This window comes from Poecilia reticulata, linkage group LG15, assembly GCF_000633615.1.
Source record: "Poecilia reticulata strain Guanapo linkage group LG15, Guppy_female_1.0+MT, whole genome shotgun sequence".
NCBI classification, from domain to species: Eukaryota; Metazoa; Chordata; class Actinopteri; order Cyprinodontiformes; family Poeciliidae; genus Poecilia; species Poecilia reticulata.
The window spans coordinates 14,106,530-14,133,966 of NC_024345.1; the positions used below are offsets into that span (position 1 = coordinate 14,106,530).

General features: G+C 38.0%; 1 protein-coding gene across 10 annotated transcripts in view; it reads right to left on the reverse strand.

Annotated features, from left to right (window-relative positions):
* The window catches only part of LOC103476800 (protocadherin-15), a 197,137-nt gene that overhangs the window by 54,960 nt on the left and 114,740 nt on the right, over positions 1-27,437 (reverse strand). For all 10 annotated transcript variants that reach the window (XM_008429400.2, XM_008429399.2, XM_008429402.2 and 7 more), the window contains 10 exons: positions 27,124-27,258; positions 24,087-24,236; positions 22,170-22,363; positions 20,594-20,726; positions 20,274-20,353; positions 17,588-17,681; positions 11,483-11,611; positions 5,918-6,223; positions 3,099-3,329; positions 806-922 (listed from right to left, as the gene is read on the reverse strand). In XM_008429400.2, the coding sequence (XP_008427622.1) occupies positions 806-922; positions 3,099-3,329; positions 5,918-6,223; positions 11,483-11,611; positions 17,588-17,681; positions 20,274-20,353; positions 20,594-20,726; positions 22,170-22,363; positions 24,087-24,236; positions 27,124-27,258 (1,569 nt within the window). The remainder of the gene's footprint in view (positions 1-805; positions 923-3,098; positions 3,330-5,917; positions 6,224-11,482; positions 11,612-17,587; positions 17,682-20,273; positions 20,354-20,593; positions 20,727-22,169; positions 22,364-24,086; positions 24,237-27,123; positions 27,259-27,437) is intronic.

Consider the following 27,437-nt stretch of genomic DNA (forward strand, 5'->3'; position numbering starts at 1 on the left):
GGGAGAGCCTCCTTCCCAGATAAAGTGAGACATACAAGAGCCAGGGTGACATTGTGAAGATGTTCTACCACCCACAGCTAGAATTGACAGCCATCCGCTTCCCTCAGTGTTCATGTGCAGTAGAGAGAATACAAGCTTATTCAGCCTCGGTGAGATCCTACCAGCAGGAGGGCCACTAATAGCATAGGAGTCCAGTCATGCACAACTTTACAGAGAAACCAACTTAGAGCTGAAGACATTTTCCATTCTACTTTTTAACATAGGATGCCTACAAAAAAAGCAAATAAATGAAAAAACTTAATTATCAGAAGTAGCACTGCCACATAAAAAGAGAAAGTTTTAGATGAAAGGCATGTCACTGAGCAATCTGAGAAATACTAGATGACTCATACAAGGAGAGATGCATGCAAAGATCATCTTACATAGGTAAGTGCAAAGTGAATATATGCACAGCTCTGTATCTCCATTGAGAGGATTGCAGTCTTGAACACACCAAGTAAATGGTTTGTGTAATATACTGCAGCTGAGAATGATCCTTTTTTTCACAACAATATGCAGTCACTAGGAAAGATTTAGCTTCTTATTAATTTCACCTAGACTGTATACAGAGACTGCAACGGACTGGCGACCTGTCCAGGGTGAACCCCACCTCTCGCCTATTGACAGCTGGAGTTAGGCACCAGCATCCCTCCCAACCACAATGGAATAAGAGTGTAAGAAAATGGATAGATGGATGGATGGATGTCTACTGAGGAGGTGTCAAATGTGAGTTTGTTGTGTGGCTTGTTTTTTAATCTGCACTCACTGGTGGATCTTGGTCCTCAGCAAAAACGGTGGTGATGACTGTTCCCTTCTCTGCGTTGGGGGCCACCAAGCCCTTGTACCGATCTTGTCTGAAGACAGGTGAGAAGTCATTCATGTCCTGGAATAGCAAGATTTCTTTTTTCAGCACAAAACTTGGAATTAGTCTCTCATACAAACATCAATAAATTGCTTGTAAGCAGTTCAACTAAGAAAGAGCAAGTTTGAGAATCTCACTGTGTGAAAAAAAGTTAACACCACAGTTAGATGTTATCAACACAAAGCTTTAAAGATGTGTAAAATAATTCTGATGATGAAAAGCTTGAGCTAAATATAGCACAACTGCATAATAAATGTAGAAATAGGTTTTGATATTATTCAATCATGGATTATTATTATTATTATTATTATTATTATTATTATTATTATTATCATCATTATTCAAATTTGATAGTTATTCACTGGATTCCTTTTAAAGAATATACACAGTGTGTTCTCAGTTTATAGTGTTTAAATATTATGGAAGGAAGATCAAGTTTTTATTCTTACCAGCTTGTTCAAATGATGCAATGTTTAAGAGAGTCAAAATCTCATGGCTTAGTTTTATGAAAAAAGCACTAAGGAGCCAATCTTGCTATTAAAATGGCAGATTGGAGCTTTCAAATAAGAAAATATACTTTCAAATATCATCAATAAGACAGTAGTTTGCTAAAAGTTGAGGCATAAAAATTAAGACAGTTTAAACCACATCGAGGATTAAAAGTAGTAGCAACGAAGATGAGATGGGAGAAATGAAGTAATTTCCGTATCTTTCCTTTTATGCGTTTTATAGGAAGAGCTATGGATTTCAGTTGAAATCAACTAAATTTAAATGTCAAGGTAGTTTAGGTGGTATCCAGGTCTTGGTAAATTGTAATAACACATGGAAAACTTTTAATCAGCTGTCTTAGATTAAATAAAACAAAACAGTGCAAAACACTGCATAAAAAGTGAGAAAATAAACATCTTGCTAGATGATTTGCCATGTGAAAATAGGAAAAACGGCCGGGTGCAAAATCAAACATTTGTTAGTATTTAAACTAACAAATGTTTTCTTACATTTCTGAAGAGTCAGAGCCATGAGCATCAGTCTCTTGCTTTGATCTTTTTTGCAGGTTTTGTTTGTTTTGGGATTTTTTTATTTTTATTTTTTTTCAGGATCAAATTTATGCTTTGAACAAAAACGCTTGATTTTTGAGCAACAAACATTATAGTGGAACATTGAGTTTTTCTTACCTGCACTACCCTGAAAATCCTTTAATGTAATAAACATGTGCAAATGTATAATCTCAAACATTTCTGAGATGCACAGAATAGTAAAAGGAACATTGAGAGCTGCAAGACAGATGCAACAGAAAATCCATCACAATGTAAAGAGATAGCATCAACAGCATAAAAGGAAAGATGCGGAAATTACTTCAAATAACTCTCTTGAGGTGTTATATAAAAGAGAGTGAAATCAGTGGAATCAACTCAATCTTTAGTCCCCTTGAGGCTAGGATGAATCCATTAGACTCATTCGTAGTCATTTCAAATGGCAGAGACTGGTTTGGTATCAATGCCTGTGCCATTCCTTTACCCTTGGTGACAAAGCATGTTTTTATCAGGACACGTTAGAAAACCTTCTCATGGCTTAATTCTGCAAACCTTAAAGAGGTAGGCCAGATTCATGAGCAAAGATGCAGTAAATGTGCACACATTTTGAAGAACTAATCAGAGCAAAAAATAAAAATAAATAACACACATTGTTAAATAGAGATGGTCTCACAACACAATCCTTTTGTTCGCTCAGCTTATAAAAGGCTGCAAAGAAAAGACAAGCTTCTGCAAAGCCTGCCATAATTGCTGTCACAAAGCTAATGAGTCATTCAGATTGTGAATAGCAGTGCATACGAGGCAGAAACACCAATCCATCAAAGCTCTTTTCTGTGGTGTTGCAGTGTGGGTGAGTAGGTCAGCAGGCTAAAATGTGTTTTACAAAGGTAATTCAATCACCCATTGCAGTGAGAGATGTAGCAAAATGACAGTGCAGCTGCAGTACTTTAATGTTTTCAATTCACTTTGGCGTTATGGTCTCTGTGTTGTGCCCTTTGAAAGATATTATGACTGCAAAACCTTGCTAATGACTCACTGCATAGTCTCTTATCAAGGCCGCATCTCCAGAGCAACAATGAGGGTAGAGAGAGAGAGAGAGTAGGGGGGTACAGAGAACAGAGAACTGAGAGGAGGCGCTGCACAGGCCGTCTTTGGGCTCTTACTGTGATGCGAACTGTGACGGTAGCTTGTCCCGGCGGCATTCGGGCTCCTTGGTCGACAGCTTCTACCTGGAAAGTATAAGAAGTCCCCATGCCCATAGCTGCCAGACCCTCGAAGTCCAGGGTCTGCAGCACAGCTAGCTCCCCAGTGATGGGGTTAAGAGAGAACAGCTGCATGGCTGACTCAGTCTTGATGCGGTACGTGATGTTGGAGAAGAGGTCTGCGTCCACAGCCTGAGAGAAGAATGAAGATAAGCAGAGATATGAGGATTCTAGAAGATGAGAGATGTTGAAAAAAATAAAAAATAAAAAACAGCAGGATGTTAAAAAAAAAGCTAGGGTTGTGTTTTAATTTAAAATTTTGCAGCTCCAGGGATTACCCCAATCATTCATTAATCAGGTTCTCATTAAATTAAGCCGCTGAGGAAAGCTAAAGTTCATAAGAGTTAAATCCCAACTCACAAAGCAGATATAATTTCCAAAGGCTAATGCAATATATTATAAGATTAAGTCTGTAGGGATTGGAATTATTCAAACCCAGGCCAAATTCGATTTATTGGAAATGTTTACTCAGAATATAAGTTTATTCAGGCAGGAGAACAATAAGTTAAAAATAGTATTGTGTCAAACTTCTTAAATTATGCCTTTCATAAAGACCTGTGTAAATTCCCAAGGGTTAAAGAAAAACAAATAAATAAATAATCTGCAAGCAGAATTCACTGCCACCATAAAAAGAAATCCTAAATGGATAACATCGACATTCTAAAGAAACTAAAGCTTGAATTTAGATTTGATGTAATTGATTCAACAATATGTACAACTTCTTGCAACATCCGTTAACCTTTTTCCCATTTTAGTATGTAACTACGACTAATTCATTGGGGTTTTATGTGAAAAACCAGCACTTAGTGGGTAATTCTGAAGTAAAAGGAAGACGATACATGGTTTTTGAAATTGTTTATCAATAGAAAGCTGTATAAATGTAAGCGTGCGTCTGGCTTTTCTGTCACAGATTTAACATCCCTTAGGGCAGAGGTTCTCAAACTGTGGGGCGCACCCCGTGGGAAGCCGTCTGGATGAAAAAAAAAACAAAACATGAACGCTGTATGCGCTGGGTTTTTACCTTAGAATGGCCAACTCTCTGTTATTCCTATGTCAATTTGATACAGTAGGGGCTTCCACACTTCCCATATCTGTGTCCTCTGTCACTTTTATCAGCAGTTAAAACTGTTTAATCCGTTGTTAACATGTGGTAACTTGTTTTTCTGAGCCGCCTTTAAACGCAACATGAGAGCTACGACGCTCGCGCTGGGTTTAGACCTGTGCGGCAGTGAAGGAGACTTGCTGCTGCTCTGCAGAGCTACAGGCGTGTTAGAATCATGGCGGCATACCAGCAAAACGCAAAGAACTTTTCACAGTTTTTCCCCCAAACTAACCATCTGAGTTGAGTGAAGCTGTTGGATGCAGGTAATGTTACCTAAAAGATGACTAGCTAATATCAATACATCACCTTAAGCTTAGCAAGTAGCCTGTAGGCTACCGATGTTGTTGTCTATGTTTAGCTGCGTAGATTCATTTTGCCCCCCAAAAAAGTTATCTTCCCCCTATTCTTAGAGACAGGGAGTCTCTAAGAATCCCCCCGCCCCCCTGCTCACACACGTCGTTCAACTAGACAGCTATATGTAAGCCATAGGGGGGGCCCAGAAAATGTTTGGAAACCACTGGGGGGGCCCAGGAGAAAAAGTTTGGGAACCACTGCCTTAGGGTCAGAAGTTTGGTCATCCAGAAAGGGCTCAGTGTAAAGTCGCTGCTTCTCCACAATGAGAAGAGTCAGTTTAGGTGGCTCAGACACCTGGTTATGGTGCCTCCTGGATTCCTCCCTGGTGAGGTGTTCCAGGCACATCCCACCGGGGGGGAGACCCTCAGGAAACCCCAGAACATGCAGGAGGGATTATGTTTCTTGGCTGACCTGGGAAAACACCCTGGAGGTGCTGGCCCAAGTGGCTGGGGAAAAGGAAGTCACGGTTCCTCTGCTTAGCTTGCTGCCCCCGAGACCCGACCCCAGTTAAGCAGAAACTAATGGATGGACGGATGAAGTTCTGTGCGTTACGGAAGTTTGTATACGCCTGATGGCATCTTTATATCGATAAAAATAACAAAATGCTGCCAATGCTAATGCAAATCTGGTACATATTTGACTCTGGTTGGGTTTCCCTTTGCCCAGTGGGTATCTAACCTGCCAGCAGTGTCAGTTCAGGGGTGAGGTGTTGTTGTATAGTTTATGAAGGTGTCACACTGTCTCTGTCACTCAAGTCCCTTGCCTTCTTTACCTCCATCTTCTTCTCACTCTCCCCACCTCCTGCTATATCCCTGTCTGGGAGATGTCATTCACGATATGCCAGCAATTATTCGACCCCCTGCTAATGTTTGCTCTACGTGCGCACGGTTTCTCTATGCCTCACTGCACACATTTATGTTGATGTTCGACAGTGTTAGGGCCAGATGCAAACACCTTCAGTTTTTTTTTTTTTTATTATTATTTATTTTATCTTGTGGTGTGTGTTGATGTTTGCCAGTTAGGATGGATCTACCGAAGTTTGGATGTGACTCAAGAAAAAAAAAAAAACAAAAAAAAAACACTTCAGGTCTTGTTCTGTCAAAAAGTGCCTGTGGTAAGAGAGAAAGTGTGTCTTTCCAAGAAGATTGTATTTTGGTTGCCACAGATTTTACCATTTTGATAATTTTATCACTGAATAACCAGCCTAAATGCTACTTCTGGATACAGGAAGGGGAAAATGGTGACTTTGATGAGAGAAACTTACACTTAGTTTCAGAACCACAGTCCCCACTGGGCTGTTCTCGGGTACATTCACTACATAGTCTTGCTGTGAGAAGACCGGGCTGTTGTCATCTATATCCAGAATCTGGACTAAGAGTGTCAAGGCGGTTCTTCTAGGGTCTACCGCCCCATCTGAGGCCTCAACTATGAGGCTATACTGATCTCTTAACTCTCTGTCTAGAGGTCGTTTTGTGTAGATGCTTCCGTTGGCACTGATTACAAACAAGTCAGGATAATTGACAATCCGGTAGTAAACCTGACCATTGGCTCCTGCATCAGGGTCAGTGGCCTAAGGAGAAAGAAAATCAGAGTGTTTAAATGAGCGGATTTCTACAAGAAAAAATAATATGAGTCAGTGACTTTAAGCTGCCAACCAGTTGCAACTGCTGTTTGTTTTTTAATCACACACTTGAGTGCTGGCAAACTCTTGAAGTAAGGTGACCATAATTAGCTCGGTTTATTGCACTAGTAACTTAGCAATAACATGAAAAGAAACATTGGAAAACAGATCTCAAATAATCAGAGGGAAGCTAACAGAAAAGTAATGTCCTGTAAAATTTAACACCACACAAAAATAACAAATATTTCTGATAAACAGTAGAAAACACTGAATGTTTTTTAAATTCACTAATAATAACAAAAAGATAAATATTCACAAAGAATTAGTAGATGATAAACAGGCTTGAAAACCGAACTGAACACATATTTCACCTCATGCAAACAGCAACAGGGTTTGAGTTTGATCCTTTACATGATTTGTTAGAGCTTGGCTTTGTCTCGATGCCTTGCATATTTACAAAGCTCTCAACAACAAAACCCCTTAAGCTTCAGAGATGCAGCCGAGCCAAAACAACAACGTTTAAGTCTCATTTCTCCTCTTGGATATGGAAATGTGTGTTTTGTAAACATTGCAATAAAAGAATAAATCATTGATAATCTATTTCTGAATAAAACATTCGATAAAGAAACAGAGTCAAACATGACCACAGAGAAAGTTAGAGATTTGTGGCTGAAAACAAAAGAAACAATGTCTGCATTACTACTCAGAGGTAATGCAGACATGCAGAGGAGCTTACATAGTTTCCCATTCTATTCTACATGTTTAGCACTTTCCTACAACAGAATGTTAGGGGCATCGTAGATCAAATAAAAAAAAGAAAAAAAAAGAAATGTAACCACAAAAGGAGTAGGTGTGTGAAATAATGTGCCATACGTCCTTAAAGGTTTAAGTGACGCATTTAGGAGTTGTTCATGTGGATAAATGGAAGTACAGCCCTGGTGCGGACTTGATTTAGGCATGTAGCAGCTTCTTAACATTTGCCGTCCGAAGTGTTCATGGCGATTCTACACCTGGGAGATATTGTTCTGATATAGAAAAAGAGCCACTTGTTTCTCAGCTTTAGGAAGATTTATTTATTTATTTTTTGCTTTTGGGGGAGTTAGTCAAGTTCACCTTGTGTGCACAAACACGTGGTGGTCGTTAGACACGGTTTCAATCATCAAACAGCGTTTATCCAGAAAACAACAAAACATAAGTCAAAATGCTGTGGTATTGCACATGATGCCTTTATGACGATCCTGACACAAGCTCTTATGAATTTGTCCACCAGTTGTCAGCGCTGCTGAGTCTATGGCTCCCCTGCTGAGAGCAGGGAGAATGGGTTTAAATGTTACATGAGTTATCGGTTCCAGAACAACGACTGTCAGCGGCGGTAGCCAAATTTTCGCTAATCTATTCAAGTGTGTGTAAAAAAAGAACAGGTGGGAACTGGTTCCAATTACTGTCACGATAATCCAAAGCACTTTAAGGCTAGCATTAAGCTACTTAATAGCATTATGTATTTAGACTCCAGTCATCCAAACCCATGGCAGCTGCCTGGAGCCTCATGGCTGCCTCCATTACGTCTCCAACCCTGCAGGTGAATTCAAGGCAGATGATTTTTACCATAATGTTTTTAAAAGAAAACGCTTAAATGGACACAAATAGTAGCTTATTTTCAACACCCTTGCTTCTCATCCACTTGCTCTTCTGTCACTTGGATGGTCACTTAGCATGTCACGCAATAAGGAGCTGGAGGCTCCTGTTTTGAAAGGAGTGTTAAATGTGTTCAGCAAGGCGCAAGATGTTCATCTCAAGAAGTTACTCAGGCTTGGGAAAAGGCACTTAGCAATTACTGATCACTTCTTAGCTTATCAGAAAGGAATGATGAAACTGAGAGAAATGCTTGGTATTCATGTAACACTGTCAGTTAACAAAAAGAAAAATCTATCAGGTTTCACAGCTTTTAGCAAATGCTGGCCGGTTCAGGTGTGTTCAACACTGTCATGAATGCTATATCCTGGGATCTGGGCAGACCGACTTTACGCTCTATATGTTATCTCAGGGCAAAATGCGATCACTTAGCAGCATAATGACACACTTCACAAATGAACTCTACAAGTCAAGATTATTTAGAAGCTGCATCCCGAGGGGAACGGTCTCTTCAAATGCTGTGCAATGAGCATGATGTCTTAAAATGCAAATCTGTGCTCCCTGCATGAAAAATAGCATCTCTCTCTCTGAAGAAATATGTCTCTCCACCATGAAAGGATTACCTCAAGATAGACAAACCAGAAGGAAACTAAAATATACTCAAGGCAGACACAGAAATAATAGTTAACACAAATTTAAAGGCAGGTTCTGGTTTATGTTGTACTGCAAAAGTGCTCAATTTCCAACATGTAAATATATTTTGAGTGCTTCTCATTTATATGAACACATTTATATTGGGCTTTAAAAAAAAGTAATTTTAATTTTATTTAAAAAATGAAAGATTATGCTGCTGTAGATGGGTTGAGGTGAGGCAATGGACCCATCATGAGGTTCAAAGAAGCTCTGTAGAATTACAAAATGTATTCTTATCTGTCTGAAAATAAGGTTTTCTCTATTTCTAGTACTTAAGTATGAGCCAGTTGTACTTTTAGTTATTACAGTTCAGCAGAGGGAAACCATACACAGGGTATGTACCTTGCATGATCACAGTTAAGTTGGATTAGTGAAGCAAGTTGGACCTTGTAACAGAAATCACTTGTTTTTATTTCTTTCCCATCTTAAAACACTGACGCCAGAGAATGTTCCTATTTGTGCACTATAACTCAGTGACGGGATGTTTGTTACTCCAGTATAAACTATTTAAAATGAAAAGAACACCACAGCACTTAATTTTGATCTTTCATTTCCAGGAGGACTTTCGACTTTCCCACTTCAGCTAGCTTTTCTGGATTATATAATTTTTCCAAAATCAACCTTGCGTTCAGCCTTTCAAGCAGTTCTCTTTAAGCTGGTTTCTCAAAACAAATCTATATTTTTTGCATATATCAAAACTACCATTAATGTGGCGCTACTGTTAATAATCTCCATCAATCAGATGCAGTGGTCTGTATTTGATAATATGCGTCTTCTTCCATCAACCTGTTCCTGCAGCTACGCCATAATCCATGTTTATTGGCTATCGAGTCTCTCATGACAACATCTCTTCACAAAGGCTCTGGTTGCCAAGAAACTACTGATTTTAGAGAGACTCAGCAAGAAACCTTGTCCAATCAAATCAAAACTGAGAATGATCACCACATTATGTGCATTATATAATACGGTAAGTTGTTCATTTTTGAGGAAAGCTCTTTTTATTTAATATTGCTCTGATACTTCAGGAAATGTTTTTCAAAACACTTTCTTTTTTTAGTTAATCTTATTCTGACATGACCCAAGGTCATGTCAACCTTCAGGACATCCATCGTAAGGTACCGAAAATAAGCTAGCACCGATATCCCGTCCAAAAGGAGACCCTCCGGCTTGCCAAGCCGCTTGAGAAGGATAAAATAGTTAAGTGGTTGTAAAATGGTACTCAAGAGATCAACTCAGTTCAGAAAAGAAAATTGAATATTAATATCCTGGGTCATCATAAAAAGTCCTTTATTGGATCTCAATCCTGAGGCTCTCAAACTTTAGGCTTTACCTGTTTTTTTCTCAAGCACATTGCCATTTTCCCTCTCAGGTTACAGTGAGGTTGAAACCATGAAAAGTTCCTCCATAAAATAACTTTCCCTTAGGCTTGTGAGAGACTAATAGATACTTCTAGAAAGTAAATAGACTTCGACTCTGTTAACATTTGGATTCTTTAGCAGTTTTAGTCATTACAGTTGAAGACTCCAGTTTCTTTCTCGATAAGCAGTTGGACAATATTGTATTTTTCCCTCTTTAATAATTAGTCATTCTTGAGAAAATCTAAAAATCCCTTAATTCGTTAGGTGCAAATCACAGCCGAAATTGAGAGACGAGTGAATCCGTTTCAATAGATGAGACTAATCTATTTAAATTGCTTAATTTAGTTTAATACAGCTCATCAACAGCACATCTTTTGATGTACTAACTATGAGACGAAACAATTGTCCACCAGAAAATAAACACGTCAGTCTGCTCTTATAAATGCGCCATAATTTAATATGTCCGAAGAATTGCATTTTTTTTTTAACATGTTCACCAAATCCATGCTGTTTACACTGATTGTTCTTACATTCGTTTGTGATTTTATGAATGAAAACATGCTGTATGAAAAGTAAAATCAAACCTTTCAAATTTCACAATTGGCTTCAGGAAGGTACATGTAGCCTCCCAATGCAACACAGAGAGTAGGTTAGTGCTGAGTTGAGCACTTTGATGTACTTTTCTAGTTGGTGACAATCTCAGCTCAAGATGGTGAGTTGCCAGCTCAGAAAGGCTTTCAAACCAGGGCAAGAAGTAGGGAGTTTGTGCACTGGACTAAGCCCCTTTCCAGCTGCTCGCTGTATTTGTGAGGAAACACTTGCAAGGGAGACTCAAGAAAGCTTTACCGCTTGCAAACACCAAGTTTCTTTCACGTGTCCTTTTGTTCTCTTTCACACTTCATAAACTCATAATGCTTACTCATAAATATATAAGTGTGCACAGCTAAACTGCAGAAGACACTATAAAAACTTAGAGACATGAACATCCGTTTACACTTGTATGTAATAGAAAGCAATAAAAGAGACCAGTTAACAAACAACTCATGTCAAATCCTATAGTAACCTAAATATCTTTGCCAACTTGTTCTGGACTTTAATAAGTACAGGAATGTTTGTGCTTATTCTGCAAACGTAGATTCTTTAAACAACAACGATTATAAAAACAAGAACAAAAGGCTGGTTTATATTCTTCTTCTGGATCATATTTTATATGCTGGCAAACAATGTCAACTATCTCAATACCCTGATTAATCCACTGACAGAATTCAGGCCCTTTAATCTACATGAGTAATAAGAAAATCTGACTACACTTGGCAGCTCAGCCAAGGAAGCCATCAGGGAGGGAACTGTGAGGCAACTGTGTTGAATAAAATCAAGCAATTTTCAATGGACAGTGACAACAATAACTAAGTCACAGCTTACGTTGCAATCTGTATCAGAAATGTAGCTGTGTAGTGGTTAAAATGAAAACTATATTACTACTTTAAAATACACAATTATCATATTTAAGTAACATTTCACTTACCCTGACTTGTCCAACAAATAGATTGGCTTGTTCTTCTTGAACAGTAAAATTGGTGCCGAGGGTGATGTTAAATTTTGGGTCGTTGTCATTGACATCAGTCACCACTATGCTCACGGTAGCAGTGGATGTCTAAAACAGAAAGGAAAAGAAACACCAGGATTCAAAAGAGTTTCTCATGCTGATTTAAAATAAAAGTGAATGAAAAACACAATGAAAGAAACTAATAACCTTATCACACTTTCCATTCCATTTGTGTAACATCTTCTAGCATCACCTTGTACATTTGGCATGAGTGAAGCAACAGTGAAATCAAGCAGTCACACATATTAGGGGCATTTTTTTTTTTTTATGGACATGTTAAGCAATTTGGTGGTTAGTTGCAACTGAGCCCATTTGCACCACTGCTATTGAAAAAGCTCTCTGAGACGTTGCGACAATGAAACAATACCTCAACCTCACATATACTAAGCAAATAGTCCACACTGAAAGAAATTTACTCACTTTTGGACACTGAATGCTCACAGGTTCCATCTAAATCATTCCAAACTACTTTTGGCTTATGGAGCTAGCAACAATTTGAACATTGGACTATGGGCTGTCTTTTGGGCACTGGATTAGGTATGGAAAAAAAGAGAGACAAAAAAATTAAATCAATTGTTTTAAACTCATTCTGTTTCACAGATTAGTCCAGCTGTCTCACATCTTTGTCTCAATTAGGATATTTTATTTTTTATTACTGGCTGAAAAAGATCAATTCATTTCAACTGCCTCCATAAATTGCTTATTGGTTGAAAGAATGAATCTTGGAATCACTGCCGCTTGGTTTCATGTTCTAAAGAAAAAATGATTAATTCTGAATATATGGTAACATTTACTTCAGATGTGGCGACATCAATATCCTCCTGCCAAATGCCCTACTAGATCTGAGGATAAAATACAAATCAGATAGACAATCTGATATATTGGCTGATTTCAGTTTTTTTCTACACTCTCACACAAAAAGAAAAAAAAAACATCATGTTTTAGGTGTGCTTTGATTCAACTCAAATTATGTAAATGATTCTTTCATCAACTGTGCAAAAATGTTATAGCTAAGTACAAATAATTTGGGTAGTTCAAGTGACCTAAAAATCTAAATATTTAGTATGATAGTCAGAGAAAAATATGTTTTTATACAGTCCATGTAAATTCGTGGTTTGAACTTTAATGTTAAAAACAACACTACTTGCAAAAAGCCAACCAAAATATTGCTGTTTGTTGATAAAAAAAAAATGGCTGCACATTTTTAACATTGAATTTAATTATGTATTTTAGCTTGTGTCAAAGAATTGAATTACCTTTGGGTTTTGATTAAAAGAGAAATATGCTTTTATATTTATTCTCAGGCTGCAAGCAGTCTGAGAATAAAGTAACATTTTAAAATATTGATTAAATTATTAACTGTGCTTTTAGTACATTAGATGATCGCATAACAACAATCTGTGTTTTTGTCACCACATTGATTACAGTGAATCAACTTACATTTGTATCTTGCCATCTGTTTTCAATTAGTGTTTCTGTGGGTTTTTTGATCCCATAGCTCACTTGGCTAAACCAATTCCCCACTGCACCACTCATTAGCAGAGCCTCTGAGGACAAGTGTATAGCTTATGACCTTCATATAGGGACAAAGTTCAAACCCCTGTGGTGCTTCAATAAATCAACACAGAAAATGGCACCATATGCAGAAGCTGCATTGTTGCAGGGCAGATATGCCTGCAAATAAGGGTATGGACTGCATTTCTTTGTGGATGGAAAGATGTGTGATTGTGGCGTGGCCCCAGTGGGTGAAAATACCTGCGAGAAGGCAGCCGTTTGAAGCTTCCCTGCGAAACGGGACGATTGTCACATAGTATAGTTATTGTGAGCCTCCCCACGCTATCGTAGGGGAGTCCTTTGTTATTGTTTTTCTTTGTTGTTAATTATCATTGGCAATGTAACATCTATAAAAGACACACCAAGGGAATGTTGAGGTTGTTTACACGAGTGTCTTCAGTCTTCACCTCCAAAGGAAAAGACAATGTGAATGAATGCAGGACGCTGTTGTTGTTGTGATAAGATCAAATCATATTTTCATTTCAAAGAGAGCATTTGGCAAATTAAGGTCAACTCCCAACTGTGATTTGACTTACCTATGACAAAGAGGAAAGAAAATTATCACAACCCATTGGACTTGAATTGGGTTAATGAGATGTGATTTTTGATTCAACTTTAGATAGATGAGGCTCTTTGATGTCTAATCTTCTAAATCAGCTGTCTGATAGTTACAGAGGTGGATGCTGAGACATTTGCTTTTAAGAGATAATCTTGACCAGAAACGTTGTTTAGCAACGACTGATACAATCAGACTATTAGAAGTCCGGTACTCACTCTCGCCAGGAGCGATCCAACTTGCCAGGGTGAATTTTTGGGATCTAAGTCAGCTTGATAGTTTTCACTAAAAGTCGGAGGAGAATACAAATTCAGAAATCTGTTAAAGCAGGAGGACAATTTGTTTTGTGCAAAACTAGCTGATAGAAAAGAAAAATGTCACAAACAAATGCTTGCTTTCTTCTTTCATTTTTGCACGCACATATGGAGGTTTTGTAGTTTAGGTTGTTTTGTTTGTTCCCAACCGTGAGTTCTCTTAACTTTATTGGCGCTGGAGTGGTCAGAATATCATTCAAGTATATGTGTTAGTGAGTATATACTTAACAAAAAAGGTATTGGTGTAGCCTTGTGAAACTCAATACTTAAGTCTGATTTGAAATGCTTTTACATGGAACCAGGTTGGTTTGGATAGTTGTCTTCCTTTATAAAAGAAATTCTCATTTGAAAACTAATATAATCCGAGTTAAGAGTTTTGTCGCACCCCTAGTCACTGGGAAGTTTTCTTTTTAATTAATAAATCAATAATGTGCAGACCAGAAAGGTCACATGGTGGGTTACCAAGATCTCTTACTAGACATGCATTCATCAAGCTTCTCCTTCTGGTTTTCTTTGTAGCCTAGCATTTAAATTTGTAAGGACTATAACACAAACAAACATGCAGTAAGTCTTTTGGTAGAAGTCATAGCTTCAAATCTAACTCAACATAAAAGAATAACAGAATTTATGCATCAAAACATTTTACTTAAAAAAAAGCGCATGAAACTACATGTCAAGGGTTGATGTGTTTATAGATTGAGTCAGTATTGGACCAGCCAATCAATGGTCAGAATAAAAAGAACATTTGCAGAATATTATCTCTCATCAGTGGATTGCAGTGTTCTTAATGTGATCAAACAATTTCTCTTCATTGATCGACACTTTATATTTACAACACAAATAAGGAGAACTGCATGAAAGTATTCAGTGAACGTTTGATCGTTGCTTTCTGCGTACCACCTGCGTCAGGGGCATCAATTATTTAAACTTTCAGAGAGCAAGGAAACAGCTTAGTGGAGATTACGGCTGCTGATTTTTGATATGAGGCGAAAACTCCTGTAATTGCTACTAAATATCAGAATTCAGATCCATCACCCTTTACTTTGAAGAAGCAATGTTGCCTGCATGCAAATTCAAGATCTGAGATGTTAAGAAATATAATTCACTTTTGACCTCCTTATGGCACCTAAACTTCGCAACGTCTATTTGCACAAAAAGTATATAAAGCAAAACATAGGTCCTTAAAGTCTTAAAAAAAATATAACGTTGCACTTCTGATCCTTTTTGTGTTTCTGGCCAAAATGGCAGCACTGAATGAGTTCCTCACCTCCACACTCCCACAAGCCTTTTCTCCCCTCTCATTTAATTTTCTTGCTGTTGTAACAGGATTACTCTCTAGCTGTGACATAGAACCTACACAAATCAAACGTTAATACACTCTATGAGAAAGATTTTGTGCAACAGAAAAAAAAAAATCTTTATATAGCTGTGCGCATAACATTTAGACTGTAAATTCACACTGGGAATTGACGCATCAACCTACGTGGACCTCAGTTACCTCCTATTTTCACTCCTACCAAGGCGCCGTCCTACCGTGCCTCTCTCCCTCTGTGACGTATCACATAAACGCAGGAACATAGAGTTCGATGCACTATGCCTGCCAATAAGTTACGAGTGTGCAGGTGAGGGGTCAGCAATCAACATCACTCTTGTGACAGCTCATCAGCTAATGTTCATTGCCCATCATACACTGCATCTTAAAAGGGAAAGTGCCTTTCACCTCTGCCTGGAATGAAGGCAGCTGCTCAAGTGAGCCAATTGAGGTGAAGTCTAATTAAATTAAGACAGTTTACGTGATTATCAGCTCTCAGAGGGAGAAACTGCAGCCAGCATCAATGTTTGTTGATGTCTTTTCTTTCTCAAGGCTGAGGTGTCCTGTTAAGAGCCTATTTGTTGTCTTTTTTTCATTATTACTTTATTTTAAATAAGCAGGTCTCAACTTTGTGCAAATTTTACACTGTGACTTATACATTATGGTTATGGTTAAGTAAATATTCTAATTTTGATTCTGCTGGTTTAAATGCAGATTCATGACAACATTATGAAAAATAATACGGTATAAAACTTTTACTATGATCATGTAAAATAAATAGGGCATTCAAATAAAATTAACTAATCCATGAACAACTAAAGGTATCAAATAGTGAAAAACAAAATTTGAAGACAGGTAAGCAGGTGGGCATAAAAACAATCTAACATATACAAACATTACCAAGTAAACACTGAGAAATTAAACTTGGGGAAAAAAACAAAAAAAAAAAACTTTTTAGCTCCAACACTCTCAATGGTTTAATATCTGTCTTCATCTGCCAGTATTAAGCTCTAACAATTAACAGGAAATGAACTGATGTTCTCTACGAGTTGTAAAGATAAAAACTCGGTGAGTCATGTGTCTCTAATTTGAATAAATTGAAAAGACTTATCTTATACTGTGAATGAACGCAGATTAGAAAATGGAAACCTAGTACAATTTTATTAACTGTCATTTCTTGGTTTCTAAGTGCAGTAACACAATCAGACTTTTCACTTCAATAACAGACCTTTTGAACTCAAATGGTGGTACAAGTACCACTGGTGATACACAACTGGATCTAGTAGTAGTGGCAACTATGTGTAACTGGAAATGTAAAACCTTAAAGCAATAAAGTGGACGGTGGTGAACGGACACCAAGGCTCTGGAGGCATGTCTGTCACTCCTGTCCTCCTAATGTCAGCCCTGCGATTCTGTGTGGGCCTGCACATCCAAAACTCAACCTTCTATACACAAACACACTCCCAAATACACACCCACAGGTGTTTAGATTCAGGTGTTTTTCCAGATACATTTACATATTGAGCAGCGGTTGCCACCGAGTATATCTTGTATTACATTGTATGGTGTACTTTTCAGTAGTGTCAATGTATTGGTTGTTGCTATGGTTTCTCGATCTTGTTTGTTTTCCTCTCTCTGCAAGTGTCGAGGCAGACCGTTGTTTTCTCTTTTCTTATCCATTTCTCTGTCCATTACATTTAAGATAGAACAAATTCTAATAGTTTTATACACATATATGCATATGTATATATCCATCCATCCATCCATCCATCATGGAGCATCATAAACGAACGGAAGCCATAACGCTCCGCTTATGAAAATAAACTTGATAAACTCAAACAGTAATTTTGAGTCCCACACAGTCAGCCAGAACATGATTTGTTTTGTTAATTTAAAAGTTTTGTTGGCTTAAGTGGTCTTTGTTTGACCGTTGTGGGACAGGAAAGTGGGTTGTGAAAGACTGGGAGGACATGCACCCAAAGGTCATCAAGCCGGGACTCGAACGTGTGACCTCCACGTCGAGGACTAGGGCCTCCATAAATGGGTCGCCCTTTAAAAAAAATATTAAAATAAAAGCAGATTAAAAAGCAGAATGTTGTTATTTAACATCAGCTCTAATTTAGTTTCTTCGGACAGTTAATGCAGCAAAATGCATTTTGATGAAAATCACAACCTTTAGTCTCTTGGATCAAAATCCCTACCCAAGTACTTTTTTTAATCTGTGTTTCTCTTAAGAGAGCAGCTCTCTAAATGGATCCAGTTGATAAGTGAAAAGATTTGTGCCTCACCCCTCCAGGGTTACCGTCTGAAGCAGTGACAATCAGACGGTACTGGTCTGTGATCTCTCTGTCCAGAGGTTTGCCCAGAAGTAAAAGGCCAATCCTGTTGATAGAGGGCAGAGCAGATATTAGAGAACAGCACATTAAAATTTTACTTTTTCCCCTCCATTGCTTTATTGTAAAACATGAGCAGTTTATTCATTTACTGAACTTCATTACATATTTTACCTTTGATACAGTATCAAAGAGTCAAGAAGAGGAGAATTCAAAACATTGTATTTAAATCAAGGTTTATAAAACATGGTCTTTGATCATAGAACATCCTTTGTGGGTAAAGAACAAGTGGGAGCTTAACTGCTCTCTTATTCCTTCCCTTCAGGTAGCCATGCTTCAGAGCCACAGCAAATAGACAACAGATAGAAAGATTTCCATTTTCTTTCTAATGACTTTCACAGACAAAGCGGGCCCTCCTGCTTGTTCGTGCCACAGAGTTTGGCCCCGGCATTCCAAGTAAAAAGTGTAGATGGAGTCCTACGCATGAGACTGAATTATCTCTGTTTGCACACAAAACACACAAGGGCAAGTCAAGCCACACACAAACTAGGAGACAACAATTTTGTTCCTACACTCAAGAGAGCCTCTGCCAGAAGGAACAGCGAAAAGAAAGATGAATGCATCTGAACTCGGTGCTAAATTAATGCCCGTGGCAATTCCCCACTGTCCCCAGCTCCTTCCCATTTCTGATTTAAAGCTCTTGTGGCGAGGCAGTCCAAGCAAAACCTGACCACTCCATTCCTCTGCAGACCCTCACCATTACACTGCAGTGCCTCATTTTCAACTCTGACAGGCAAATTACTGAAATTCTGTCAATGTTATCTATTCCTCTAAACAGATGCCACAAGGTTAGGAGGAGAGAACTGTTTTATATTCCCCACACTCAATGATCCTTGACTTAAGAGGGCAAAAAGAGCTTTGCAAAAACACAATAAAACTGGTACATTAATTTTACAGACTGGCACTAATATATGAAAAGAAGGGTAGAAACCTGCGCTTTGAGCTCAGTGGCGATATCCTATAAATGATCATGATAACGATTATCTTGATGGGTGATAATGGCAGCAGGCAAAATGATTAATGCGGAAAAGCCAACCTGGGGAGTTTATTCCTCACTGAAGCTGGATAGTTGCACTGCACTCAATTGGAATGAGTCTGAGAGGTTCACTGATCATGTGCGATAACATCCCGCCTTCTCTGCCCAGCCGCCATAAATGAAAAGATGTTGTCAGATGTATGGGACACTATTAACAGCATTGTCTGGGGTGTCGGCGGTGTGGTCCGGAGGCTATCCTCCTCAGTCACACCAACAGTTGATCTTTCATTCTGCTCAGATCATGTCTCTCTATGCTATATTGGACTTGATGCAGACGGTGCGAGTTCCCTGTGGCAAAAATGCTTTACTGGAGGCAAGACAAGCAAGATACGTCACAAAACTGAAACTCAATTTCAGACTCGCCAAGTATCAGTTTTCACATTCAGCAGAAGACAGTGTCATATATTTACAACAAGCAGATTTTATAATCTGCTTGTTGAAAATATTCTAGCAGAGACTACGAATGATAGTCTGTTTCTGTCGTAAACAGCAATGCGATAATGTTACATATTCCTGCTTAAGTTTTTGTGTTCCTATAAAAGAAATTGGACTGAAATCGAAACCGTGTACAAATGTACACAGGGCAGTTAAAACAGCAGCAGGATGTGTTGTCAGAAAAGCCTACATTCATTTCAGATTAGCTGTAGGGGAAGATCTTCTACAGGAGGTGAGATATTGAGGCACAGCTGTGACCTGTTCGTAAGCACCCTCTCTGTCTTTATCTGGAATGGTGTATGAAGGTCCAATGACACATTTTGCCTTAGAGCCGTGGACAGCTGCTTCCACTGAGCATGTCACAAACCTTGTGAGAACAGAAATAAATAAAACAATTTTTTTTTTTTTTTTTTGCCCTTAATACACTGTGTGTGTGAGGTTGACGTGCGGCCAGAGGGATGGCTAAACCAGTATATACTAAAATTACACTTCTGCATCTTATGAGATTCCTAAGTTGAAAGGCATAGTTATTTGGAATGATGCATCTCTGGCAGAACCTTTTCTTCAACAAAATATATCAAAATATATCTTTAGCTTTTAGTAGACATACCTAAGCATATTTTAAATGTGACTAAATTAATGTCTTCCCCCAGAAACAAAGTATTCTGCATTGGCTTGTTGTATCATTAGCTAGATTCTAAACCTGACTAAATTTATCCGACTTTCTTCCCTTTGTTACAGTCTTCTTTCAGTAGCAAAACAGAAAATATTTCTCTGAATCATCTTTCTATTTTGTTCTCAACTCTTTAGAATCGAAAGCATCAGCAAGGCATGCACCATGAAATTAGGCTTTCTTAAAACTACAGGAACCATAAATTGTCTTTGTATGTTGTATTTTGCTCATCAAAGAAACTAAATCAAAAGAAACAATATATTAAAATGCAGTGGAATATTTTATGTTTGATTGTGAATAGGATCCTTTAATACACTCATCCACACCGTTTTCAGAAAAGCACATACAACAAATACTTTTTTTTAAAGACGAGATTAAGCTACAACTTAACTTGCAAACAAGTAGAGAAAGCCGCAGGACAAATTTTTTACACTCACGTTCGAGAGAGGTTGAAGACATTCTGGGAATCTCCGCTCACAATTTGATACGTGATTGGATCGTTTTCTCTGTCTGTTGCCTGGAAGAAGAATAAAATGACACCAGAACCAGATAATGCTATCAGCCTATAGAAGAACATGACAGGGAGAGAGATAGGACGCATAAGCATGACACAATATGAAAGCAAAACACGCTACGAGTGAAGTCGATGCTCTCAGTCAAGTCTAACCTGGAGGAACTATAGCAACATTTGGACACTTCTGCATCTTCTGATGCAGGAATCTGCATCATACACTGGGGATGTGAATTTGCGACTTACTTGCAGATTGAGGAGAATGGCTCCAATCCTCATGGCCTCGCTGATCTCTAGGTTGTAGGTGAGGAGTGGGAAGCGGGGAGGACTCTGGTTGTTGGGTGGTAAAACCTCGATATAGACTGTAGTGATCGAGCTCCTGGATAACAGAAGTGCCCAACGATGGTATCAGTTTCTGTTTGAACATGCTTTTTTTTTTTGCCTAACTGATGTTCATTTCCAACACTTTACCACATCTCAGAGAAAATGTTAAAGTTAGTACACCCAAAGGCAAAGCTCTCATCACAGCTCTTATGCATAGACCTTTTTCCCTCAAAGCTTTCACTTACAATTCATCTAGTGAGATCACAAACACTTCTTCAAACAGCGAACACTAAAACTGATGAAATACGCACCAGAGCAAAGTCTTAAGACTGGGAAAGAAATTACAAGTCTTTGCTTTTTTTGTGGTGGAGGATCTCGACCAGAATAGCTTCAAAATATCAAAGAAACAGAAGCAGGAAATCAGTTTCCGAAATCACACACACACACAAAAAAAATCTTGTACAAGCGCATATGTGGTCAGTATGAACCCACCGGGCCAGACAGAGTTAAAAACTGGTGGGGTCTAATAGCGCTATAAACCCCACACCTAGTCCTACTATAATCCTGGGTGGTGAGCTTCTCCATTACGGTCTGTTCCTCACTAGTGTGGCGGGACGTGAGCACGCAGCAGCTGTGGTCGAGTATCCGCTGATGTTTGCAGTGACATCCAGAAATGGAGAACCTCGAGGTTCTGGTTCTGATGGACTCAAATAAATCCAGATATTTCATTTTGTTTTATAGGAGTTCATTGTTGCCCCAAACAGATCAGCCGGTTATTTTGCTATACATATAAATATAATTACATTCTGACACATTTTTTTTTAATGTGCAACCTTTTGTCAAAAGACTGCATTGCCGAATGCCACTCATGGTCTTTATCCATATTTTTAAAATTAAAATAAAAATAAAATTGACATCACAAGCTAACATTATGCAGTTTCTCGCTGTCTGTACAATCCTGAAGCTCCTAAAAAAATGCAACAAAACAAGTAACTAGGAAATATCCCTCTATTAAATAGGCTAATGAAATATGAGCTAAAATTAAGAGCAAGTTTCATGAGAAGAAAAACTTAAAATCTGTTCTTTTATCATTATTAATCTTATCTGATATGACTATATGTCTCCCTTCTGTCCTGGTAATGCTGCTTAAACCCAGAAAAAATCCTGGCAAAAGTTACAATTTCTGACAAGATTACTGAATCATCTATAAAGCGGCTCTTACATTCCCCCAAAACCTCTTTTCAGAAATGTATTTCAATGTGTTGACCTAGAGAAAACTTCTCAAGTCAAAGTTAAACAGCATATTGCATATTAAAAACAAATTTGTAAACAGTAATTGAAAGGATGACCAGTCTATCACTGAAATCAACTAACAAAAAATTGAGAGAAAGAGAAAATCTGCTCCTTTTTAATGTGTTAATGACCCATATGATTAATAACAACAAAACAAAGTTCTTATATTTCATCATTGTTATGCGACATAGTTGTATATCTGTACCTTCTCTGAGTAGCAGGTGCATTATCAGAGGCTTTGACCGTCAGTGCATAAGATCGTCCCACAGATAAGACGACATCAGGCGCCACAGTGATGCGTCCGGAGCGATTATTAATAACAAAATCTCCCTGGGCTCCAGCCAGGATCTCGTACGTTACCAGGCCATTCAGCCCCTCATCAGCATCTGATGCAGTTAACTGAGAAAACACAACAAGAAAAATAGTACAACACATTATCAGCATGATCTGCTTGCTTTCTGCAGTTTGTAGTTTTAACCGGAGGGGGTTACGGCTAACATTACTTGTGAAACAGTCAAACAGCCAATGTATTTTTCACAGGGGTTTGTGAGGCTCGTTTCTGTGTAACATATTTTTTTTCATATTTTTCTTATGTAAAAATAAAGAACTCTGTATTTCTACTGGTAAAAACTATAAATCAATGGTCACATTTGGCTTCACATTAAACGGATTATAGATTTGTAAAGACAAAGTTTAACTATTATTTTTTAAAGGTAATAAATGAATTCAAACTGCGTATTTCTCCAACATTCAAACTCCAAATGCAATAAAGACATTCCGCTGTTCGTGACTATTAGTCTTCATGCTGTAACTGACCTCGTATCTTTAAAGCTTTTAAACTTTAATCCAAGCATTCACGACCTCCTTTTTCCATGACACTGGAGTAAAAAGTTGTAACATCAAATAAGCTTCAGCGCACTCAGGGGAGACTCCAGTTCACATAAAAAGCTTATAAAATCGGTTAAGCGGTCAGAGCAGACACACTGTAACCTCTGGCCTCATTTTGGGCAGGGTGAACTGGCTGTTTTAAAAAAAAAAAAAAAAAGATTAAACTTGACCTTTTCTATGCCTTATTCTTTTATTTTGGAGAGGCTGTGCTGTAAGAGCAGATCAAATGAAGAAGAAGCAGAAGAAAAAGAAAAAAACATGCTCAAGAAAAATGCACTTAGTAGAGTTGGTTTATAAAAGCGTACACATGCTTGTACACTGACTCTCAAAAGCCACCATAATTCTCGAATCTTTTCACAAGTTGCTATGCTAAAACACTAAAACTTATTTTTATTTAATTGCAACTTCATGCAATAAACCAAGATTAAGCACTGCATAATTATGAAGTAAAATGATACATGGTCTTCTATTTTTTACAAATAAAAATCTGAAAACTTTGGGTTGCACTTGTAACCAGTCAGAGCTGGTGAATAGACTCCATCTGTGTGAATAAATACAGCTGTTCGGCCTCTAATGTTATTGGAAAAGGTTATTGAACAAACAGCATCCTGAAACTCAAGATAAGGCACTCTTTATTTGTACTCTACTTCCCTAGTATGAACTACTTTGTGTTGATCGATCACACACTTCATATTAAAATGCACTGACGTTTGAGAAAAGTCTGAGAAGTTGAAGTGGTATGGATGCTCTCTCCACATGCTTGATTGTCTTTGCATATGTTTGACAGAAATAAAAATAAAGACATGGAAACCTTTAAATTCAGTGTAGTAATTAAATCAAAAACAATGACCAAAATCCACAGAGCAATCCAAAAAATGATTGAAGTAAGAGAAGAGCAATCCTGCTTTATTTCCAAATCCTGTCGTATCCTGTAAGAGGGGTTGATAAATTGCCATCACGGAATCCTTCCGCTACGACTTACTGATGCCAGAGGAAAAAAAACACAAAACATTTTCTCTTCCATGTCTGTTATGACTGCAGATAAGACAAAGGGATATGCTCCTGGGCTTTGCCTGTCAACACAATGGCCAAGACTGTTGTGGTTATTCTTACTGAGCATGAAAAAGCATTTGAAAGAGAGATTCTGTGTGATGGGGACAAAGTGTCTCAGTGGTAGATGGAAAAAAAAAAAGGAAGGCAAAATGGAAGAGAATGATCACTCTGGATTGATTACCTGTAGCACAGTCTCCCCTGGCTGCATGTCTGTAAAGACTTCAACGCTGTAGGAGACCTGAGCAAACGTGGGCGTATTGTCATTGGCGTCAATAACCAGGATGTTGACAGTTACTGGACTACTCTGTTGGACACCATCTGATGCCACCATCTGAAAACACCAAAAACGAGAAACACTTAGAAAAACCGAAGACATGTAAACAAAGAATACTTTTGCAAAGGAATCACATATTATTTTTTTCTATTCGAACATCAAAGATGCATGGTTCTGGTATGTCACTGTGTTTAAGAAACTCCTCTCTATACGTTTATTTTCCACTTTGTGAGAGTAAAAGAAATGCCTTCAAAGCCAACTGCTACCAGTAAGTTTGCCTGAAGGATGGTTTTCAAACTGAGCAATCTATGTTTACTTGTTTGTGGCAGCTCTGATCTGCAGGTTTTCTGAAAGGAGCAAGGAAATGGACTAAGCAGAACAACAAATCAAGAGCAGAAAGGAGAGAGGATCAGACCTATAGCTGTGTCAGGAACACTAACAATATACATCTCAATGCAGACAAGAAATCTCTCCACAAAACTGAAGAGCTAAGCTTAAAATTTGCAGTACATTAATAGCTTTTTGTTGCAGGGGTAAAATATGTGTAGTAAAGATGTCCTTCTGCTTTAGAGACATACATCATACAACTATGCTTTTGACTTTTGATAGCCTTGTTTGGTCTTAAATAAAGCCAAATGAGATTTGCAAAACTAATTGTACCGTTTGTGTAAAAATCAAGCTTTTAAGTACATTGCTCACATTTTCAGTAGGGTGGATGTAGAAGCTTGATTTAAACTTTACAAAACCAATATGTCTTGAATCATAATGCTATTAGATAATCAACTATGGCTAGATTTTTTAATCTTAACATAAATATCTTTACTGTAAATACCTTCATATTTTTTAGAAGGCAAAAATTATTATTTTTTTTTAGACAGGCTTTGTAACAAGACCTGCATAAACCTTCTATTCAATGTTTGAGAGCACAACCACTTACGTTTTTTTTTTTCTACTTTGACACATTTGCTTCAACTGAAGTTATTGCTCTTAATAAGTTATCTAATTATTCGCTTTAAAAAAAACAATGAACATTTTGCCAAAAAAAAAAAAAAAGAAAGTCACATTTTCAACAACCCATTCAGTTTGTGTCCCTGCTGCATTGATCAATACATCCTTGAGAAGCACTTGTGTAAAAACAGAATAACACACACTTAATGCTACGCCTACTCACTACAGTATTACAGAGCCTAGACAGATAGCAGAGCAGCATGGATTTCAACAGAAGTATATTGATTCTGGGAATTGTTTCAGAAATGTGAAAATACAATATACCGACACAGCTCGTTAGGAACACAAAGACAAACTACACTTGTGACACTAAACAGTACGTAAACAAACTTCTTGCACTAGTTATGTCTGCCTAGAAATATTTTAATAAAAAGTTTTGCCATGTAATGTTCCCAATGTCTTAAGTGCTAAAACATTAAAATCTTTCACACAAGGACAGCCTTTGTTTGAACTGCGACCTATTTATGACAACCAAGCGTCATGAATGCACCATAGAGAAAATGCTCACAGTAATTCCATCTCTTTGGTAGTTTTTGACTTTTAATGGGATTTATTTTAATATATCGACATCTGTTTGCTCTTCAACTAATCCGCTTTCAGTATCCAGTTTTTGTATCTGCAAGAGACATGAATGCTTTTGAGGAACATTTATATGTTTTTCTTCACATATAATGATGTCCTTCTAAAATTAGAAATTTTAATTGCAAAGTTCAGCAGTCGCCTTACAATGTCAACAATCATCACAGTCAGACAGGGCCTAGAGCTGAGAAGTTGTCAGTCACTTACCAGTACTTGGGCTTCAAACACAACAAACCATATATAACAGTCTATTGACAAAACAAACCTGAGCAGTGAGAGAAAAAGGTCAACCTTGCACACACACAACAAACACAAACTCCTTCGGTTTCTTTACAGAATGTGAGCTCACTAATCCAAGGAAAGGAATCCTTTATGGATGCAGCTCCCGTACTGTCAGAGATGCATTTCAGCAACAAGGCATTTCAAAGTGCTTTACATGAGAAAAACATAACAGTAATCTATTTCTAGAATAGGGAAACGGGGTGTCATGCATGCATTTATGAGATACACATCGTGTTATGGTGGTGTGATTCTTTAATGCATGTTTAAGTAATCATTTAATCTCCCACTGCAGCCAATCTGGGTGCATAAACATTTTCCCTCATCAAGCGCCACCTATCAAGGATACGTGATAAGTGGCGTGGCTCCTCCGCAGAGGAGCTGTTGTCTCCTGTTGAGCCTCCGCATCACAGAGTACCCCTCTTCCACTCAGCTTGGTCAGACCAGTGGCAGCAGCCATTAGCAAACACCTGGTGGAACTGGACATTTACTGACCTCATCGTAGGAACTATTCCTCAGTGGATTCCTTCTAAGAACATTGTAAATGACTTATCAGAGAAACGTTGTAATGACGTGATGAAGGCGGAGTGTCAGAAAGAGCAGGAGCTACTTAAAGTGGCAAAATCAAGGTGTTAATTTGCAAAATTTGAAAGTTTTTTAAGTCACGGTTGATATGTATTGCATTTTTATAGTAGGTTAAGATAATGTATTTTCTTGATTGTCACAGCTAGTGTGACTTTATGTAAATTTTTATTCCATCTATTCTATTTATTTTCAAGGCGAGCAATATCTTCTTCAAATAACAGTATTATTCAAATGTATATCTGATTAAATAGGGACTTGATCACATTTTAAAGAAGAAGACATGCTTCTATTTGTTAAATCAATGCAAAATTAAATGCACATAACGTGACGTTATGACGTTTATAGTGTCATAATAAACGGTATCCAAATTTTGTCCACTGGCATCCATCTCCAATTGCCTCTTGGTTCAACAGTAACAGGATAACACACACAGAATGAGAGATGTTAGACCTCAGGGCTGTTTTGAGGATGCCTGCACTGGCCTGAGACTCACCGTGAAAGTATAGGTCATCTGCTTCTCCCGGTCCACAGGTTTCAGAATCGTCAGGTAGCGGATTATACCAGTTGGGGTCAGGCTGAAAATTGTGGTGTAGTCATCCAGGGTAATCTTCACCATGGGGTCTTTGGTCTTTCCGACGGAAAGAGACACCAAAAGAGACATGTAACTATGGTGACACTGGTGCTGTATCACTGTTTTCCCCCTAAGGTCGCAGCTGTGGGACTCGGAAACCTATCAAAAATACATTTTGATGTGCTGAAGTGTTGGGAAAAAAAAAAAAGAGTCATTTGCTGGCAGGTGTCTCCACA